At 45.9% G+C, this 12,665-nt stretch overlaps 2 protein-coding genes across 3 annotated transcripts; one reads left to right on the top strand and one right to left on the bottom strand.

The window, feature by feature from the left end:
* Positions 1–5,258: 5,258 nt before the first annotated feature.
* Bccyc8 lies at positions 5,259–9,949 on the top strand. Its single transcript, XM_001545232.2, has 8 exons — positions 5,259–5,892; positions 5,944–6,147; positions 6,215–6,297; positions 6,349–6,528; positions 6,580–6,672; positions 6,725–6,881; positions 6,936–7,180; positions 7,239–9,949. The coding sequence occupies exons 1-8, from the start codon at positions 5,724–5,726 to the stop codon at positions 9,213–9,215; spliced, it is 3,108 nt and encodes a 1,035-aa protein (XP_001545282.2). The 5' UTR covers positions 5,259–5,723; the 3' UTR covers positions 9,216–9,949.
* A 247-nt stretch (positions 9,950–10,196) lies between these two features.
* Positions 10,197–12,527, bottom strand: Bcstp22. Of its 2 annotated transcripts, XM_024697236.1 has the most exons (5): positions 12,259–12,527; positions 12,113–12,200; positions 11,813–12,051; positions 11,278–11,739; positions 10,197–11,223 (listed from the first exon to the last, which is right to left on the bottom strand). In XM_024697236.1, exons 1-5 carry the CDS (start codon positions 12,310–12,312, stop codon positions 10,387–10,389), a joined length of 1,680 nt encoding a protein of 559 aa, XP_024553052.1. In that variant the 5' UTR covers positions 12,313–12,527; the 3' UTR covers positions 10,197–10,386. The 2 variants fall into 2 exon arrangements, with proteins under 2 accessions (XP_024553052.1, XP_024553051.1); XM_024697237.1 differs by having other exon boundaries at positions 10,197–11,739.
* Positions 12,528–12,665: the final 138 nt, after the last annotated feature.

Raw genomic sequence — 12,665 nt, 5'->3', positions numbered from 1 at the left:
TTTCACAACCGACAGCTTAAAATTAACTAATAATAACAATCAGATAACTATAGTTAACTAACTACATATCGAGAAAATCTCAACAACTTCTAAAAAAGTATCGGTACGTCAATACTAGCGCATCAGGGTACCTACCTAGGTACATATAAATAGCCTCTATATAGGTAGCATAATAAGAACTTTGTCCTTCTTTTATACTATTTACATATCAAGTATATTTCCTCCCCATAAACAAGAGTCTCCTTCAGCGACCTCGAGAGAGACTCTCGCATTTATTTATAAGAAGATTAGTAAAGAAAGTGTAATTTATTAATATCGTTCGTTTTTTTTGCTTCTTTGATAATAAGATTGATTGATTGATTGATTGATTGATTGATTGATTGATTGATTGATTGATTTACAAATAAATTGTAAAATTGAAATGGTTAACTTATATAAAGTAAAGATTCAGGTTCAGATTCCAGAATGATTACGAGAGATGGATGGATGTGAGCGATAAGAATGATAAGGATTGCGCCGAGGAGAAAAGAATAGAGTCACGTGTAGGGGTGAAGATAAGGCCGACTCCTCACGTGTACCTGGACCAGATAGAGTCACGTGTGTCACGAAGTAAGTGAACATGAGAGTAATGTGATTCAAGACTCTCTATTATTATTCCAACAAGAGATTGTTAAAACCAAAAAAAAAAGAAAGAAAAAAAAAGATCGAAAACAAACATCTCCAACTTCCCATTCTCAATCCCATTCCCACACATACACCCCCCCAAAAAGCACGTGAACCAATCCTCACAACCAGCCAGCCCAGCCCAATACACACCCCAAACTCATCAAACTCACCTAACCCACCCATCTCCCACTACTGGGCAATACACACACACACACAAGCAAAGCCAAGATATTTTGGAGAAGGGAATTTTATTCATTTATTAATAAGAGAGATGGATCCAGTTCAGTCACCCAAGCACCAACCAACCAAGCCATGTCTCACCTATCTGACCGGCACGTCCAACCATTGATTCCGATAATCCCGATCGTATGATCGCAATCTTGGAGTTTGTGCGTGTGCTTGCTATGTTATTATGTATGGTGTGGATGGAGGAGAGGATTGGGGTGTGGTGTTTGAAGGTGGTGTGCAGATTTGTGTTTTTTTTTGGGGGGGGTGCGTGCTTGGATTTCTTATGAAAGGGGAGGTTGATAAAAGAGAGGTGTAGGGTAGGTAGGTAGGTGTGATATGTACAGAGAGTGGTTTTTGTGTTGTGTATCTAGGGTGTGACATAATTAGATGAGATTGTGGGATTGTGAGATTGATGGTCAGTGTAATTCTTTGAGATCGCGTGGATATGAATGGGGATGAGGATGAGGATGAGGATAAGGATAGTCTTTATGATGGATATGGACCTGAGTTGATAGGGAATGATAAAAGAGAGTGAAATGGAAGATTTCGACTTGTACGTCTACTAATGTCAGACAAGAAGGAGGGAGGAATGTTCAAAGATACGATAACCGAGTTGGGCCAGAAGGAAGAGCCAAGGCTAGATTTGATGCTATTGTAAGAAAGTTCAGCCACTCAAGCCACTTTCCGTTTTTTTTTTTTTTCAATGGCAGTTGTGGCTGATAACCACGGGAATATGCGTGTGATGAAAAAAAGCCACGTCAAGTTATTATTGGGGGCCAAGTGGCATGTGACGATCCCAAACCGATTTAGATTGAGGCGAATACTTGTGTGTTGTGCAGGGTGAGTTTGTGGTTTCCGGTATAAAAAGAGGGGAAGAGTTTGGAGGAGATAACGGGAGTCGGGGGATTGTGAAGTTACAAGGCTTTTCTCGTGTGGTTCACGGTGTGGTTCACGGTGTGGTTGAATCGAGTGGAAAGTGTATATCTGAATCGTTGGTGATTGCGGGGGATAATTGGTGGTGCAGGACTGGAGTTGGTCTTGCTTGCATGGCATGGCATGACATGGCATGACGTGACGTATAAGCGAATGAAACGGATGAAAAGGGAGAGGATTGTGGACAGCTTGCTACATATGTCTATTCGATTGACTGTTGAGGATTGTTGAGATCAATACATGTGCGAGGCGGTTAGAAATCGAGAAAAGAGTGATGATGAAGCGCATGAGATAAGTAGATGTATCATGTTTGTGATTTAGGCTGTGGTATGGACATGCAGATGGGCTGCGCCTCTGTGGGAGATGCATATGCGACGGGTTAGTGCAGGGGAGGGAAGTACTTACTGTACTGTAACATACACTGGACATGCGTGAGGCGACTGGGACTGAGGTATGATGTGATGCGCGGAAAGACGAGAATGCGTTGAGTGAAGGAATATGGGACGGATTAGTAAGTATGTTCTTTATTCTTACTTACATACTTGATGCTGGAAAGATGACGAGTTGGCAAGAAAGTCAACCCGATAATAAACACAAGGCGAGCAGGATTTCGGGGTGGATATTCGTCATAAAAATCAAGGTGCGAGCGTGGAAACGTGGTTGCGGTGCGGGGAGAAAAGGTACTTCGTCCGTAAAGTTTGGCAGAGACTTTTCGAACGTTCTCGAGTGGAACAACAGATTGGCTTGAGGAGGGTTGTTAGATTAGTCTAGTGAAAGGAAGGAATGGGTTGTCATTTGAAACAACCTTAAATACGATACGACGTTCGAACAACTCGGAAGGTGTGAAGCGGGTGAGGGTAAATACGATCCTGACTCGTGGAAACTTTTGTTGGATGGCTTCAATTTCGTGAGTGAAGGGAAGGAAGCATGTAAATAAATCCTCCATACCTACATGACAAAAGAGCATTTGACGCTCCGTGTAATGATTATGTACCGCCCGGAATAATAAGGCAATAATGCCGGTTGGGGGCTGTCCGCACGGCTGCACTGCGGTTGACGGCTGTCAGATGTATTTCTTGATTGAGATGGTGAGCCGAAATCGACCGAGGAGGGGAATAGGGGGTGTGATTTGATGTGGCTCTGGCTGGCTTCGGGGTACTGGATGGCTGAAGGTGGAGATCCGAAATGTGCGGTGGATGCCAAACTGTATCGAGGAGATGGCATCGAAGTCGCTCACGCCGATTTACAAATCTATTGGAATGAATGTTCGACTTTGAATGGGGAATTCAAATGGAGATGGTTGTTTGCATTTATGATCGGACTACCATGGCATCTAATAAACTCTATTGCGGACTACTACCTCGACCATTGAATGTACCCGGGAACTATTATTCCTTCTTTGGTGACTTGTCCTCAATCAAGTAATCAAACGTGAGAGGACTAAACCACGAAAAGGAAAGGGAATGTTCACCGTTTATGATAACTAACCAGGATTTCGATGGTGGTTAGTGCTGCATACTTCCTGAGATACACTTGGGTTCTGCACAGGCGAAAGATGTACACGAGTGTGGGTGGGTGGTGGCACTGAGTGGGTGAGATCCTGGTTCCATATCGAGGTTTGTCGTACAGTTTGAGGAGTGAGCATGAGTTAGTCTACTGTAACTCACCGGCCTTGTCAAATTATGAATGCTTTAGATGCAACTGGGCAACTGAGCTACACACCCTTTTTCTCACATGTCTTGGACGTAATTCGTAATGTACCTAGCATCTCAGTAGTATCTCAGTATCTGCCATCCTGGTATCTGCCAGATGAACATGGGCTTAATTAATTCCGAGAGGATTGATTGAGGCTGTGATACATACACAATATCTCACCTACCGTGCGCATCTACCACATCAATGCATGACCCTCTCTTGTGGTGGATTGTGGTTAAGACCGCCGCACCATCCCCCCATATCGTCTATGAACGGATGAAGATCGTGTTTCCTTTCGTCTTCCAAACCCAAAGTCAGAGAATACTTCTTCAACGCCTCTCGCCGCCTGCAAATGTATGAACAACACATGGCTGAGGGATGTCATGCTTCTCTTCCTTAACACGATATCCCCAAAGTCTCTTTGCACCAGCGTCTTTGTGGAACCTTCCCCATCAATCCACGAATCCATCCGTTCATCCATCCGTTAATCAAAAAAGCATTCCCTAGTGCTAATAAGCATTAAGCAAGTCAGGACCGAGCCGGGCTGAAGAATAACTTAGCTACCAACACAATAATCCCTTTCCCACGACCCCTGACACCACACCAGAGCCTGTGCAGTGAGCATTGTCATCCATTTCGCGATGCCATTTCCGAATGCAACTGCAACCATCCTCAACTGGTGTAGCGGGCTTACCACTGGGCACCCACACCATCTTTTAGATTTTGTGGATTTCAAGCCTCGCCGAGAACACTCCACTTATATTGCTACCAGGGGATACACGCAACCCCCCACAGCCCTTTGTGCCTTCCCAGCGAACTTTATCCACCTTGAATCATTCCCTAGAAAGTTGAGACAATCAGTGGATATGTGTTTGGCAGGGCCCTGTATTAGGGTCAGTGGAAAAGGGTCTGTCGGGTCGTGACTATTAAATGGTGCCAGCCCTCCTCGCTGCTTCGCTCCGTCTGAGGCTGATGATTACGACTAGACACGAACACTACTTGGAAGGGGCAAGATTCCACCGTGGATGAATTAATTGATGGCTTGATTGATTGATAGCAGTAGAATGAATGCATTGGACTTTGCTTGCGGGATCCTGTGATTGGCTTGCCCAGATTCCTTTTTCCTCTCTCGTTTCCCTCTTGCCTACGGCCGTCTTGGCGAATACTTAAAATCTGGCGGCTGCAAAGTGAGAAGCGGAGGAGACTTAATAATAAGTATGGAGACTATGGCACTATGGAGAGGATCTAGTTTTTTCCCTTGAAATTTGATCGGAGTTTAAATTACGATGGAGACTTCCTTCTTTGGTCCATCGGTCTCTACAACCACTGCCCCATCGGGCTTAGCACGCGCCACTTCTTTTTATCAATTTGCCGGTGTGGTGGAAAAGGAAGGAGTCAGTCATTAGTCACGTGTGCTGGGGTTGTGCTTGAAGATTGTTATCTTTTCCACGCTACTATGGACGCACGATCGTCGGCGGACGCCTTGCCTAAAGGAGTACTAGTTGACGTAAACATATGCGCTAATGTAGTTAGCGCCATCCCACCACGCACGAACTAGGCAAATAACAAATACTTGCCAGAGAGCCCGTTCCGCACTTCGTGTTCCGTGAGTATTACCTTTATTTGTTTAGGAAACGTTTTTAATTCTCCAAAAATTAATTAATTCCAAAGTAGCTTGGTCGTGGGTTAGGTGAGTTATCGAACCGATTTTATACCAAAAATCAACCTGTCCGCTCGTCATCTCAAATGTAGAAGAATCTTTTTGTTTTCCATTGAGTCAAAGTGCGAAACGAAGACACGAACGCTTTCAATGACGGCGCGATTCTCATAATCTCATGCCGAACACCCTCAATAGTGATTTCGAAAGAGCTTCATAGATAGCTTCGAATTAGCTTTCACACTCCATCCACTGAAAGCTCGAATTTCCATTGTTGAACCCTGCACGCCACGCTTTTGGCCCGTCAAACGAAGCTTTTCGGTCGCGATTTCAGAACAGAACCTGTCTTCTACAACGCCGACACAAGGGCTTCGAGATACAGGACATTCATCTTGTTGGAGAACAATTGTTGTTGTTGATCTTGAGCATTTATCAACAAAAGATCTCTTTCGCCAAGCTATTTTCATTGAGGTGGTTGGGCGCGTAATCGCCAGCACATAATTCCGACGCATCGCAAATTTGCGATCGCATGCTATAATCACTGATGGCGGCGCATCATCCATCACCCCCAGCGGGCATGCAATTGCATCATTCTGCTCACAACGGTCCAGCTCCCTCTGGAATGGCTCAACAGCAACCAAATTGGCCGGCTCCTGCGCCAACGCCAATGCAACAGCTAGCTACCATAAATGAGGCGGTATGGCTTCAAATGGGTAAGAGCCACTCATTTTCTTCATAGCACAAGTCGCTAATTGGCATAATAGGAAGTCTAGCAGAGCTCTTAGGCAACAATGATGAGGCTCTGGCCGCGTATGAACATGTACTTCGCACGAACTCAAGATCCATACCCGCGATGAATGCCATTAGTTCTATCCTTCGCGCACAAGAAAACTTCGCCAAGGCGGTTGAATATCTACAAAGCATCCTCAAACTCGATGGGAATAATGGAGATGTTTGGGGTAGTCTTGGTGAGTGTGACCTTTTTCAGCGTTGCGCGATCAATTGCTGTTCAATTACAATACTAACATGTGATAGGACACTGCTTTTTAATGATGGATGATTTACAACAAGCATATTCAGCTTATCAACAAGCTTTATATCATCTCCGGGATCCAAAGGTTAGTAGATTAACGCGCCTCTTGTATCTCAAGTCTAACCATCCACCTCAGGAGCCTAAACTTTGGTATGGTATCGGAATACTATATGATAGATATGGTTCTCTTGAACACGCCGAGGAAGCATTTTCGCAAGTTATGAGAATGCAGCCAGATTTCGAAAAGGCCAATGAAATTTATTTCCGCCTAGGTATAATATACAAACAACAGCAAAAATATCAACAGAGTCTGGAAGTAAGTCATCTGATCAAAAATCCAGTGACATGTGTTCCTAACTTCTTGTAGTGTTTCCGATACATTGTTAGTGTGCCACCAACTCCATTGACAGAAGAGGATATTTGGTTCCAGATTGGACATGTTCACGAGCAACAAAAAGATGTAAGTCCGAAGGTTGGAGTGTGATTGGATAATTCTGACAGGTTGCTTGTAGTACGATAATGCCAAAATTGCCTATAAGCGTGTTCTCGATCGGGATCCAAAACATGCAAAGGTCCTTCAGCAACTTGGATGGCTGCATCACCAACAGAGTACCAGTTTCCAAAGTCAAGAGCAGGCCATTGAGTACTTGGAACAATCTGTCGGTTCCGGTAAGACTCGTCAAATATGATCGGTCTCACATTTCACACGCTAACACGTGGCAGATCAAAGCGATGCACAGAGTTGGTACCTCCTCGGTCGGTGCTACATGTCACAACAGAAGTACCCCAAGGCATACGAGGCCTATCAGCAAGCTGTTTATCGAGACGGACGGAATCCAACTTTCTGGTGCTCGATTGGCGTTTTGTATTACCAAATTAATCAGTACCGAGATGCGCTTGATGCATATTCCCGCGCGATACGCTTGAACCCGTACATCTCCGAGGTCTGGTACGACTTGGGTACTCTGGTAAGTTTGCTTCACCTTTAGCCGGTCGTGTTTGAGACATTATTAATCGTTTACATAGTATGAATCATGTAACAACCAGATCAACGACGCTTTGGATGCTTATCAACGTGCTGCTGAACTTGATCCTAACAATGTTCATATCAAAGCTCGTCTACAATTATTGCGAAGTGGGCAAGCCAACGGTATGCCAGGTCAGGCAACTGCTCCTCTGCCACAAGATGTACATCCTCAAGCTTATCAAGCCACTGGTGCCGTTGGCCCTCCTGGGCCTCAATGGGGAAATCCTGCTCCTCAAGCGCAAGCCCAAGGTCCACCTGCAGCTAATGGATGGGGAAGTAGACTTGCTGAAATTAATCCTCCTTCTCAGCCACCAAACCCTTTTGATCAACGAGGAGCTGATCGCGGTCCAATTCCACCTACACAGCGTGTACCAAGTCCTAGACAAGATCAGCAAATGAGACCATATCCTGGTACCGATGCGCGTCAACAACTTCCACCTCGTCCTCGTTCCCCACAACGAGCTCCCATAGAGATGAGAGACCCGAGAGACCCCAGAGATCCTAGAGATATAAGGGACCCAAGAGACCCTAGAGATCTAAGAGATCCTAGGGACCCCAGAGATCCAAGGGACCCAAGAGAGCAAAGGGACCCAAGGGATCCTAGAGAATTCAAAACGGAATTCAAAGATCCTCGTGTCGACCCTCGTGCCGCGGAGCTTCAGCCTCGTGATCCCAGAGATCTGAGGGATCCTCGGGATCCTAGAGATCAAAGGGATCCAAGGGACCCAAGAGATCCAAGGGACCAGAGAGAACCCCGTGATCCAAGAGACTCCCGTGACCACCACCCTCTAGGTCCTTACCCAGGTCCTGGAGCAGGAGCAGCATCGGGAGCACAGCCACCTCCACCTGCTCATGCACAACAATCACAAGGACCTCCTTCTCAGCCACAAAGAGTTGCGAACACAAACTACGCTCCTCCACCTTCGGGTCCTCCATCCGTACTACCACCAGCTCAAAATGGAATGAATGGTGCTGGCCCTGTTCCTTTGCCATCGTTTGGCCGTAACAGTCCTCGACCAGATGTTCGGCCAATAATGAGTGCAACAATGCCATCTCCCAAGACTCCCTATTCCAATCAACCACCATATGCTCATCATACCGAAATCCCCGAAAGAAGCGTGATTGAGGGAGGCGCCTCAGCCCCAACATCTGCCTTGTCTGCGGTAGATGCCCCATCTTCAGATCGTGGTGATAACAGACCACCATCTGTAGGTCCAAAGCGAATGCGTGAATGGGAGGATGAACCCGCAGTGAAGAAGCCAGCTTCTGATGAAAATCGTGCACGACTAGAAGACATGCACCACCGCAGGCCTTCTACACCACCAAGTGACCGAGCACAATTTCATCGTAGCACATCTGAAGCTCGTCGCGCCGAAGACCAAAGAAGGATTGAAGAACAACGCCTTGCTGAAGAGCAGCAAAGGCAAGCAGAGAATCAAAGGAGAGTTGAAGACCAGCGCCGTGCAGCTGAAACACGTGCCGCTGAACAACGTCGTGCGAACGAGAACTATCACCCCTCAGAGGCTGCGCATCATCCACCAACTCACGGCATGCAAAGCCATCCAGCAATGCAGCAAGATTCGCGTCCACCACCTCATACATACGAAGTTGGACCACCTCCTGCTCTTCCTCGGCAGGCTACTCCAATCAAAGAGGCTTCAATAGATGAGCGCGATCGTCAACAAGTACCGGTAGCACAACCATCACTAGCTCAGCGCATGGAGCAAGCCCCTTCAACTCCCGCACAGCCAACACCGGCTGCCAGTGAACCAGAACGTGCAGCACGAAAAATGGATGTAGACGAAAATTACGATGATGATGGAGAAGAAGACAAAAAGGGAGGAATTATTTCCGCTCAACCATCTGGGCCTCCATCCGTGAGTGGTGATCCAAAAATCACTAGCCCAACAGGCGTTAATGGGCATGCTGCAAACGGATTATCCAATGGGCAACCAAAGATCGAGACGAATCTTTGAGAGTAATTTCCAAATTATGCCTTATGGTTCTCCAGTGGACATCACCCATTTGGTGAACGCCCTCAACTTGAGCACATTACATAGGTCAGGAGGCCTGTCGAGTAAATTTGCAATGAGCGTGAATTGTGCCTACCTCCAACCTGGACAGTTGCCACTACCTAATGGAAAGGTTGACAAATATTTACTTCATTTTCTTTTCTTGTTATTTTTTTCACAATTTGAGGTGGAGCGGTAGGAGATTTGAGATTTGACATGATATGGTGGTGGTGGTGGTGATGGTGGGGAAAATTATTTTGAGCTTGCTTTGTTTGGCCTAGCTTCTTTTCTGTTCCTGTTTATGATTTGATAGTTAAGGTTAGTTAAAGAAAGGAACGTACTTGGGTGAGAAAAAGAGGATCTCGGATATTCATCTCATCAATGTTTGGGTGGACGGGTGGGAATGGACATTGTCATATCGCTATTGGCGATGCATGAGGATTTGTTTCCCGGAAATCGTGGAGGGCGGGAAGACAAAGTGGACGGATGGATGACTTGGGAGCCGATGGCCTCTCGGTGAATAAACACATGGGATACGGATGGATGGAGGGGTGTAGGGATGGGACATCTCGATTTCTTTTGTAGCTAGTATTTCCACGTGTGTATGTATGCATGTGTGTGTGTGTGTGTGGTGGTGGTGTGTACAGTGGTTGATTGATATGACATGGAAATGGAATCGAACGTGTGTTGAAAGTTTATTTTTAAGGGATTTATGATTTGAGTGAAGTGATTTGATGTGTGATTCAACGTGAATTTTGATAATGTCTCGATGCTTGTTGCCAAAAGGCAAGAAGAATTCAAATTCCGAATTTTCCTAGTCAAAACTTTGTTAGATTCGGAATAATTTAGATGTGCAACAAAACTTTTAGAGTATAAAAATTGACCAATGAAATATAACAAGTCACGCGCCAACTAATGTACTGGTGAGCTATGGAAGGTTTCTCTTGAAGAGAATTTATATTTATATTTTCATTTGATTTATATATGATTTGATTTTTCCTAGATTTGAGCTAACTCATCGTCTTCTTTCCTTCATGCTCTGCTTGTATGTATTCCAAAATCCAGCTAGCTATAATAATTGGTTCTAGCCTTTCTCTTTTCTTCCCTTTTCTTCTCATATCTTCAACATAGAATATCAATATCCACCCACTCCAGCTACCCCATTCAATCCCATACCCCTTCCAATTTTCCTAACCAACGCTTTTTTCAAATACCATTCTCTAGCTAATCCTCTCGTCATCTTTGCAAACGTTGGTCCACTGATCCTTCCCCTCTCAACCGCTTTGCCTAAGACATCAATCGCATCTCCAAGACTCCTTTCTTCACATACTAATTCATAAAGTTGGTTTCCTACAACTGTTGGTGCGACGAGTAGTTCATCGATGGAGGGAGGAGTACGATGTTGAGAGGTTTGAAGAAGTTTGTCGGCGGTTTGGAGAGAGGTGTGGAGAACCGTTGTATTATTGGAGAGAAGGGTGGAGAGAGATTCGAGAGCAGATATTTCAGATTGCATCGCGGAGAGTGTGGTGAGCATAGACTTTTGTTGCGACTGAAGGCCTGGAATAGAAGAAGTGGTTTGGGTAGTGTGATGAAGGCGTTGGGAGTGTAAAGCGTTAGCGAGTTTGTGGAGGAGCATATCCTTTTCAGGGTTAGGTGGAACAGGTGGAGCTGGAAGATTGGCGGATGAGGCATCGGGGATAGAAAGAGTTAATGGGGCGTCAAGAAGGTCAGGCGGTGGTGGAGGTTTGGCTTGAGGTTGTGGTGGCGGCGTTTGTTGGTGTTGCTGCTGGTATTGAGGCCATTGCTGATGGGCTGGATGTCCAGGGTATGGTTGTTGCTGTGGATGCATGTATTGAGGCGGCGGTGGAGGTCTACCATTTTGGGGCGCCGGCTGTTGAATATTGTTTGCGTTGTATGCTTGTTGTGGTGGGTATTGTTGAGGTTGTTGAGGTTGCGGAGGTTGTTGGTATGACTGAGAGTATGAGGACTGTCTATATGAATCATCTGGTGGAGTTATTGGACTCACAGGACTATATGATGGTTCCGGTAAGGTTTGCCTGGGCTGTTGCGGTGGCAATGGAGGGGCACTTTCATAACGAAGACTACTACTTCTTTGAGGAGCATGCGATTGTCTATTTGGTGATTGTGGAATTGGCGGCGCATATCTGCTACTATCATATCCAACTTGCGGGGGTAATGGGGGTAATGGTGGCCCATCATCTCGCCGCGGGGAACTCGAAGGGGAGTAGGGTGCTGCATGATTTGTAGGTTTCGGCGGGGGAGGTGGAGGGAGGTCGTCGGTCAGTGGACGTGGAGAAGCTGAACCTGGTATCGACCGAGCTACATTTGGTGGAAGTGGCGGTATAGGAGGAGGCATAGCTGTTGGCTGTGGACGTGGTGTAGCATTTTGTTGCTGTTTCGATATAACAGGAGGCTCTTTAGCAAAAACATCTCGTAGAATCGCGAGAAAATCGAGCACGTTAGATTTCTGTATATTTCAATTCATCAGTACATCTGCCAGGTAATTTCAAAGCTTCCATATGCCAAGTTGTGCGACTCACATCCCAATAGTCTGGCCACCGCATTAAATATGGATGATAGACCTTCCCTTGCGGATCTACATGTTGACCTGCTCTTACTACCATTCCCTCAACCGGCGTCACGTATACTAATGGAGCTTCGTGCGGATATGCGTGAGGTATCCATAATGCGATTGGGAATCTATAGGTTGTGCCGCGAAAATTCACAGGTAGGGTGCCAGAAAGGTGAAGAAGGAGTGAAGATGCGCCATTCTCGCATGCTATTTAGCTTGCGCATTAGTATTCGAGTTGGTGGTATAATATGTAAGCGTATCCACGTACTGTAAACATCTGTTCGTGGGGACAATGAGTTGTATTGAGAAAGAGTTTGGGCGATGTCATTATATGTGCGATTTATATCTCGATATTCCTGATATCGAATGTGAGTATGAATAGAGCTGTGAAACGTGGCGGACAGATTTGCATACGCTTGTGAGAACACTGTATAGCCAGTTCAGAACTCGCTGCTGAACACCGGCCATTATGATAATTGTGATAAATGAGCTTCAGGTCCAGCCAGCTCGCTCGCTAGATGGCGGTCGTGAAGCTATTCAGAGCGCAATGATGATGGGACGGGTGGGGGTGGAGCTTAGCTAGAAAGTATCATGTGATTGATTAGATAATCTTAGATGATGGATGAAGGGAGGGATGTTCAAGACCAAGATGGATGGATGGATGGATGGAAGGCTGGACAGTCGTATGGATTGGGTGGGTTGTGCATGTGGGCCGCATGGACGTTGAAACATCCAACTCGGGCCCTGCGAGAGTGAGATTGGCAGTCAGACTCGCATATCAAACTCATCACGTATCAAGTATCACGTATGCAGTATCCAGT

Source organism: Botrytis cinerea, chromosome 14 (genome assembly GCF_000143535.2).
Source record: "Botrytis cinerea B05.10 chromosome 14, complete sequence".
Lineage (NCBI taxonomy): Eukaryota > Fungi > Ascomycota > Leotiomycetes > Helotiales > Sclerotiniaceae > Botrytis > Botrytis cinerea.
Note: the sequence above shows the minus strand (reverse complement) of the source record. Positions and strands in the feature narration are given on the sequence as shown.

What these genes read in the sequence shown, in the direction of transcription:
- Bccyc8 (XM_001545232.2), top strand. Translation starts at nt 5,724, where the DNA reads ATGGCGGCGCATCATCCATCACCCCCAGCGGGCATGCAATTGCATCAT. An exon ending in GGCGGTATGGCTTCAAATGG is followed by an intron (nt 5,893 to 5,943) that starts GTAAGAGCCACT and finishes TTGGCATAATAG; the next exon opens with GAAGTCTAGCAGAGCTCTTA. An exon ending in GGTACGACTTGGGTACTCTG is followed by an intron (nt 7,181 to 7,238) that starts GTAAGTTTGCTT and finishes TCGTTTACATAG; the next exon opens with TATGAATCATGTAACAACCA.
- Bcstp22 (XM_024697237.1), bottom strand. Translation starts at nt 12,312, where the DNA reads ATGGCCGGTGTTCAGCAGCGAGTTCTGAACTGGCTATACAGTGTTCTC. An exon ending in TATACAGTGTTCTCACAAGC is followed by an intron (nt 12,201 to 12,258) that starts GTATGCAAATCT and finishes ATTCGATATCAG; the next exon opens with GAATATCGAGATATAAATCG. An exon ending in GGTGGCCAGACTATTGGGAT is followed by an intron (nt 11,740 to 11,812) that starts GTGAGTCGCACA and finishes TGAAATATACAG; the next exon opens with AAATCTAACGTGCTCGATTT.